This window comes from Trachemys scripta, chromosome 1 (assembly GCF_013100865.1).
Source record: "Trachemys scripta elegans isolate TJP31775 chromosome 1, CAS_Tse_1.0, whole genome shotgun sequence".
NCBI lineage: Eukaryota > Metazoa > Chordata > Testudines > Emydidae > Trachemys > Trachemys scripta.
Window position 1 is genome coordinate 301,792,068 of NC_048298.1, and position 8,434 is coordinate 301,800,501.

At 46.1% G+C, this 8,434-nt stretch overlaps 1 protein-coding gene across 1 annotated transcript; it reads right to left on the bottom strand.

Annotated features, from left to right (window-relative positions):
* Positions 1–1,884: 1,884 nt before the first annotated feature.
* On the bottom strand, positions 1,885–7,807 carry PDX1 (pancreatic and duodenal homeobox 1). Its single transcript, XM_034759494.1, has 2 exons — positions 7,334–7,807; positions 1,885–2,300 (listed from the first exon to the last, which is right to left on the bottom strand). Exons 1-2 carry the CDS (start codon positions 7,737–7,739, stop codon positions 1,885–1,887), a joined length of 822 nt encoding a protein of 273 aa, XP_034615385.1. The 5' UTR covers positions 7,740–7,807.
* Positions 7,808–8,434: the final 627 nt, after the last annotated feature.

An 8,434-nucleotide genomic window follows, 5' to 3' on the forward strand; every position in this document is an offset into this window, starting at 1 on the left:
TTGTTCATCTCAGACAGATTTTTTTCTTAAGAAAACAATCATACAAAAAACCTTTTCCAACGCAGAAAAAACGCATATTCTACGCACAGCGAGGTCTTTCTCCAGGGACTTCAAGGGTGGGGGATTTGATTGGGAAATACGGAAGACTGATATTGTCGCTGTTAAGTTTTCTACTCACATGCCTTCTGAACAGCCCGTATGCACACAACCCCCAGAATGCTTTAAAATGTGCTCCGATAGGAAACAAGAATAACAAACAAAACAAAAACTCCATTAAAGCACGGATAGTGCCAATATAGTTCGTTTCAAAACCTGATGGCATAACATGGCCCTCAATTGTGTGGAGGGCGATTTAAAGGCAATTGCTGATGCTTGTGTATTAAATAAGAATACCGCTTGTTCAGATCACTTGCCCCTTCATTCTCTTCTCCTGCCTTGCATTCAGTGCGAACTCTCTCTCCGGGTGAAGAGAGGAGTCGGGTTGCCCTGTCCTTGCTGAATGTAAAACAGCCGAGAGCGCCATCCTCCTTGCGGACTTGGAGCTCGCTTACGTTCAGTTTAATTTTATTTTTAATTAAACCTCAGCATCTCCACGGGCAAGGTCCAGATCCTGCACTCGGTGGGCGTCCCAAGTTTGTAGTGCGGGAGTCCTGGGTGCCCCAGAGAGCAGGATCGGGTGCCAGTGGGTGTAAAGCTCAGGGGGGTACTAATTCCAAAGCCCCGCAGGTTTAACATTCGCTACGGAAGGCTTTCCACAAACGCCCTGCGCGCCCGAATCTCAAGCAAGCGTCATTGACATACACAGGACAGTCCCCAAAGCCTGCTGCGTGCGATCCTTTTTCTGAAGACACAGACAGAATTGCTTAATCAAAACTTAGCTTTCTCCCATATAAGCCCACCTATAGATGAGCTGGTATAGAGAGACAGGTATTTCCACACACGTCATCCGGGCGCGAGAAAATGCTCTAGCGAGCTAGTTAGCCAACGGAAGTTTTGAGTCATCAGCCCCGTGTCTCCAGGAAAACACAAGTCCACCCTGCAGAAAGTGTTGGTAATTTTTCTCAGAAGGGGAAAAAATCCGGTTTAGAAGGAAGGGAAGGAGAGTGACCAATGTTTCGTGTGCCTTTCTCGGAAAACCACCTTCACTGTAGCTATCGGGCCGGATTTCACCCCCCGCAACTCCAGATGAAGTCAGCGGGAGCTCGCGGGGCTCGGCTCCTTTGGAGACCCGGGCCCACCATATATTTTCAGTTTAATCAACTCCATCAAAACTGAGCGGGGGATGGTGGCTTCCCCCTGCCGCCCCCAGATCTCCATTGCCTGGAGTTCGTGCCGCGCAGTACGCATCGCTTACTACTTTGATGCACGGGATAGTCAGGGGCGGAAAACTGCGCCTGTCTTTTTATTTCCTTAGTATTCCTCCAGTGGGGACAGCTATTTCTACAACCTCCGCGCGGTGCTTTAACGTTGGCTGCAGCTGGACCGATAACGGGCCCCGGGGAGCTGCCCTTCCCCCCCCCAGATCAACCTCGCCAGGAGCAAGAAGAGCTCCTGTGACCTGAATCCCAGACAGGCTGCCCCCCGCTGCCCCTTGCAGAAGAGGACATTTTCTTTGTTAAAGGCAGGATCTTGCAGACCTGGTAACAAAGTAGAGCGAGGATTCCCTCCCCGCCCCCCCCCCCACAAACCACACCAAGCCTTTCTCTGCTACAGCCAAACACCTTTAATGTTTCCACACGGACACCGGTGTAACTATACAGCACAGGGGCTCCCCGGGGGCGTGTGGCAAGGGTCCATATGACACAGAGGCTTGGCACCCCTGGCCCCTCTCCTTTAACTCTTACCCCTCCAAACGGCGCCTGCAAAGGCCTGGGGGGGGTCCTTTCACCGAGCGTCCTGCTGCCTTCGCGGGGTGGTGGTAGAAGGCTGGGGGGAGGCAGCAAGGCTGGAGGGGAGCAGCTCTCTGGAGGCGGCCGAGGCCAGGCATTGCTGGAGCTCCTCTTTCCCCGGCAGCTCCCCAGAGGACACCACACAGTCTTGGTCAGCGTCATTGCTGTTTCCTCCGCCGGCCCCCGCTCCCCTCTTTTTATCCTCTTCCTTCTTCCACTTCATCCTCCGGTTCTGGAACCAGATCTTTATGTGTCTCTCTGTCAAGTTCAGCATGACAGCCAGCTCCACGCGGCGGGGCCTGGAGATGTACTTGTTAAAAAGGAACTCCTTCTCTAACTCCAGGAGCTGCGCTCTCGTGTAGGCGGTCCTCGTCCTCTTATTCTCCTCTTGCTCTACCACGTAGGAGCCACCTAAAGAGAAGGGAGAGTTAAAATCTACCCACCAGGGACTAGGACCCGGAGCGACGCTGGAAAGGCGATAGAATCTTCTTGTCCAGAACACAACGGGAGCGGGGGGCGGGGAGAGGCAGGTTTTCCCCCAGGCTTCCCCTTTTACTCACAGATGAGCAGTTTAATGGATCGGGGATTCTCTTTCGAGATCCAGACAACACTGAAACCACGGGTGTGTTTGGGTATTTGGTTTTTAATAAAACGGACTGAGCCCAAACCCCAGGACAAATCCTTGTCTGCATCCCAAAAGGTTTACAAATCCGGCCCAAGAAATTGACAGAGGGGTATGGATTCTGCCCTTTAAAGAATGAAACTAACAAGGAAAAGGCATTCCAGGGCCGAGGTGGATTTTTAAGAGCGTTTCTTTACAAACACCAGCACAGAGCGAAGACACTAGTCCGAAGCTGCTCCGCTTGTTACCTGTAAATCCGTTTTAGTAACAAAACGCGCACTGTGTAGTATGGATCCCGAGTAAAATCCCCGGGCCACACTGTACCATCAGTGTTTGAGTGCAAGTCCCCAGTTGAAATCAAGGTCTCAAAACTGACGAAATGATATGGCTCCTGGGGGGGGGGGGGGGGGGAAATAACAGCAGGTGCATTTGTGACAATGGCTGATGATTACTGGCATAGGGCGATTTGTAAACTTCATGCTTTACAAAAATCGGAGCTGCCTTTGAGTGACAAAACCACCCGTTTTTTTTTTTTTTTTTTTTTTTTGTAAATTAAAACTCCCAAACACCTCTCGCCGCCTCTCAGCCAGCGCACAGACTTTCGGAGATTCTGCCACGCCACCATCACGGCTACTGTACGAAAGTGAGCCTCCTTCGGCACTGCCAGTCAGAACCCCGGGGTTTATAATTCGGGTGCAAAAGTTTAAACCTTTTTTTAACCGCTAGACCCGGTCTAATTTAGAGGCTCCTCCTTCTTTCCTGGAGCGCCCCAAACTCCACTGCAGTCAATGGCTCCTGGCTATTTTCAGTTCATAGGAGTGCAAAAATTATTGTTGCTCTAGCTCAAAACCTCAGCATCACTTTTGATTTTACAAAAGGAAAGGCGTTTTCCTGGAAAGAGAAGTTTTCCTTAATCGGCCAGGAATTTGCAACGGATTAGTCCTAATCCAGCCATCATCCCAGTCATTTTACAAAGGCAAATACAATTTCCCAAATGCTGGAACTGAAAAAAAGAAAAGTGTCTGTTGTATTCACAGAGACTATGTTCCACGGGGATATTTGAAGAGTCTCATTAAAAAAAAAAAACACCCCACAAACAAACAAAAACAAAACAAACAAGAACCCTGGATCCTGCAGTCCTTACTCAGACAGACCCGGCCAGTGACTAAAATAGAGAGCGCAGCCGGTTCGGGCCCTAAAGCCTATTGCAACTAACTAATCGGAATATAGGCTAACAGCTGAGAATAAACCTATGTGTCTGGTGTCACAATTCATGTGCAAAACCCATCCGGACAGTCCTATAACAGATTCCTAGTTCCCAGCAATCTCTCCCTTCTTCTGGGTGTTTGCTGGACGATGAGTATTCTATGTGGGTGTTCTAAGGTTAAACACGCTTCAAACAGGTAGTACTGTTAATTAATTAATTAATTAATGTCGTTTTAAGCAAATAGCCTTCACAACATACAAGATCTTTAGACATGAAAAGGGAAAAGCTACTGTCTAAATTATTATTATTATTTCTTGTTATTATATACCTTCTAGAGGGGGGCACTAATACACATTTAAATAACACGAGCCGTTCGGTTTATCATGCCACTCATTGTTAAACGTCCATTTTTGAAATTATTATTATTTTTCCCATTACCATAAAACCAAAACCGAATTGCGAGCAGAACAAAAAAAAAAATATTGTCCGGCCGAGTGAAACTCAAAGGAGCAAGGACGTTTAGAGAGAGTGTGACCTTAATCCGTCCTTCTGCCTAGGTATGACAATACCTCTAAAGAAAAACAAGAAGATTTTTTGGACACCGCTGCAAATACCGAAGCGTAAGTGACTGTCCCCTGCGGATCCTGCCCCAGTTGAAATCAGTGCCATAACTCCGAGAGCAGGGCCTGGTGGGTTTTAAGAACTATGTTTCTACCTAGGCAAAGCTCCCAACGGGAATTCAAGAGGAAGTTTGCATGAGAAATATGAGGGCAAGGCTCAATTTTGCTTTTCGTGGACTTTGTAAATTCTAATTAAAAACAGCTTCACATAATGAAGGTCCTTCTGCACTGACATCAGGAACCCCGGGGTTTATAATTCGTGTGCAAAAGTTTAAACCTTTTTTTTTAACCACTAGACTCGGTCTAATTTAGACACTCCTCCTTTCCTTGAGCACCCCAAACTCCACTGCAGTCAGTGGCTACTGGCTATTTTCAGTTCATGGAAGTGCAAAAATATATTGTTGTTATAATAACTCCAAATCTCATATTCACTTTTGACTTTACACAAAGAAAGGCAGATTCCTGGAAAAAGAAGTTTTCCTTAATCGGCCGGAAATTTGCAAGAGATTTGTCCTAATGCCATTGACTGCTATGGGAAAAGGCTCAAGCCCCAGTTGTTTACGGTTATTTGTATGTAAGATATTTTTGATCCCATATTTGCTTTTACCAGTATATGTTAACGTGTAACAAGGTGGCGCTGCGGATTTCCCCCGAATCCTTGTATTGCTAAGAATCGGGCCAGTTTGTAGGCGATACCGCTGCCAATAACCAGCTACGCCATTGATACAAATTAATTTAATTCCAGATATTTCTTAAGGAAGCTGCTATTTCTAAAGATAAGCACTCATTCATACAAATATACATATATAGTATATGTAATGTGCATATACAGGCGTATATACATACATTTATATAGAATACATACTCTATGCAAATTACATAAACATGTGTACATATCATGCGAGTATATATGTATATATGTGTGTATACATTATATATGTGTGTGTTTACATTGCATATATATATTTTACACACATGTTCTGAACCAAGCTTTTATGTAAGAAGCTACTTAGATTAATTGAAAAAGTCAGTATGGGAGAGTCTGTTAATGATTTTTAGGTTTTAGGGATCTCTCTCTATATTAAACTATGAGAATAGAGGGCGCATATCTGGTTTCTTTCTATTTATTAAACGCATGTGAAATGGCTATGATTTGACCCCAGATCAAAAACCCTTCGAATATATTTGCCCTTTAAATGGGTGAAAGGAAAGACGTCCATTTCTTGCAGTGGTTTCTTTTCGTTTCAGACTGTCAGGGTAAGGAGCAAAGAACACAGTTTGATTCTTGTTTTCAATTTAACGTAATTTCCAGAATATTTCAGCATTATTTCAATATTTCACTACCTTTTCAACTGTCTGTTTGAACACAACCTTTAATGTAATATTTGCTGTAGAGGTGTGACAAAGAGTGCACAAGGCACAGGGCAAGATAACATTGTGCAGCGAGAGACAGAAATATTGTTCTACAACGGAACTTTCTGTCCAGAGAGAGTTTCTTCCTCTTGCTGGCAGACAGCTAATTCAGTTTGTGTATTGTGTCCCCTATCCAGGTTTTAAAAGTTTCCACAGTAAGACATAAGTAAGGCTAAAACAATCGCATACAGACAAGAATTGAACGGCCAGGTAGGCGGGGTTGTGGCGCTATTTATTAAAAGATTTAGCGTTTAATATTACTTTCAAAATGTCTTTTATTTTACTCTATATTGTAAGGGCATTCCAGACAGCAACTTGGCGGTGAGATCTGCGGGACATTCTGGGCTATGGTTTTTACGCAGTGAAATCAACGAGGGAGTCTCGAAGCGAGGGCACAACGTGGCCTTTTCGTAGGATCTGACTGCGAGTAACCCTGGGCATTCCCACTGGAAGTTGTCCATTTCCCATCCGGCGCTCCCTCTGCCCCGCGAGTACTGATACAAGTGGCAAAAACTGCATTTTCCGAATCAGATCCTGACGTTAATGGTACAGCTCTCCGGGTGAACTCCTGGCCCTACTGAAGTCAAAAGGCAAAGCTCCCATTAATTTCAATAGGGCCAGGATTTCACCTTCACTGTCTACAAATGGAGCAAGATGGGGGTCCTTGTGTTTCCCTTATCCCTTCTGTTCGGCATGGATCTCCGCTTTGCATTCTTTGCACACCCTGCTGACTGCAAGGGAAGTTTTGGGCTGGCTACCACGGGACAGTGTCCCAACAGCTTTAGTATTTCCCAGTGACCAGATGGAATTTACTACTAACAAACTGGCAGTGAGATCAGTATAAATCCCTGGACAATAAGCACCTGGTCAGGTGAGTTGAAACAGCAGCACCCTGTGTGTTTAGCTTAGATAAGTATCAACTTCAGCCTGATACTTAGTGCTAATTAGTTAATTAGTTAAACTAATTAGTTAATATTTGTTCAGTGCTTTGCAACAGTAAAGAACTATATAAGGAGTAAGTATAATTGCAATCACTTTGCCTTCACCCAGTAGAAAAGTGAAGGCGGTTGAGATTTATTCCTGAGCTTGTCTTTCTTACTGATTTGAAATGCGATGGCTTCATTAAAGGTATCAGAACTGGGTACATATTTCTGGATACAAGGTACTTATTTATATTACACAAGAGTTGCCAAACTATACTATACATGCAGGTTTGAAATAGAAAATGGACTCATAGATCTCAGGACTTTGAAATACATCCCCATTTAAAACCGGTGCTATTGCTAATGCCAAACTGACCCCAACACTTCCTAAAACAGGAATTTTATGGAAGTGGAAGAGAAGAAACATTTACAGGAGAAATCTTGCGAGCCTGGCTTACTTCCTAGTGAAACAGCTAACAAATGATAGGGAATTTCCCTAAGCCTCTCTCTGAAAGTGATCACACACGGGGCTATCCCAAATGTAGGCTTCATTTAGTAACCCGAAGGGGAATTATTAGTGATGAGAAGGTTTTCTTGATATTGTACAAGACAGAAGGAGAGGAAGCAACAGCAGCAGCAGAAGAAGGCGACTATCTTACCGGTCCATTGTCCCTTCCAGGCGTGAGATTTGGTGGATTTCATCCATGGGAAAGGCAACTGAACTCTAGGTTCCTCTAAAACCCCAGTGACAGTCCCATCTGCAAAAGGAATAGCTTCCTGGTGGGGATGAGGAAGCTGAGGGTGATGAGGGTGGTGGTGGTGATGGTGATGAAGATGGGAGACCCCTGGATCCTCTGTAATGGGGGGTACCTCGTAGGGTGAAATGTCTGGCGGGCTGCCTTGTTCCAGCGCACCTAAAGCACTAGAGTAGGGTGTCTGCTGCTGTCTGCCCATGTACAGGCAGGCTGGGGGGTTCTGGTTATAATCCTGTGCCTGGGATCTCTGAAACGCACACGAATCCTTGTAGAGCTGGGTCGATGCATAATACTGTTCTTCAGTGTTCATGGCTAGAAGGGGACCTTAGCTAGTGAAACATCAGGTGCTCCCACTCCGGGCAGGTTGTACGTCTGCTTTGACAGGTCCGCTTCACCTGCGGGAGCAGATGATGAAACCGAGACGGGGCCGGCCGAGGGTTGCCTCCCCATAGGCGCCACTTCTTCCCACGTGAGCCTGCCTCAGCTCCCCATTGGGCGGGGCGTTTCCCATAAGAAGAAGCCCTCGGTGGCTGGGGTGGGTGAGCTTCTTTCGCTTTCCTCGGAGGGCTGGAAGCGCCGGTTCTGCTGCAAGCATCTTCACAGTACTGACACGTAGCGCATCACACCGGGGCATGTGTCCTCCTGGGTGTGAAAGGGGGTGTGAGTGGGAATTAAACACCACTGTTTGCGGGGAGGTGAGGTTTTTTAGGATCTGTTACTCACATTGCGCAATGCATCGCTGCGGTTTCTGTACCTACGGTGTGTACAGAAAGACAGATATAGGGGGCGGGGGCAGAGAGAGTCCGGGTGTGTATTATAGGTTTCAAGATAGTGCAGGTGGCTGTGCTTTCACTAAAGTTTGTCTAGGCTCAATCAACAAAAAGTGCCCAGGATTGTTGAATTTTAAACCTCTAACTTGGGAAACCCTATCTCCGTGTGTGAGTTAGATTAGGAAGGCCACTCGCTGCTTATCACATTGTCACTTACTTCGATGTGGGACTCAAG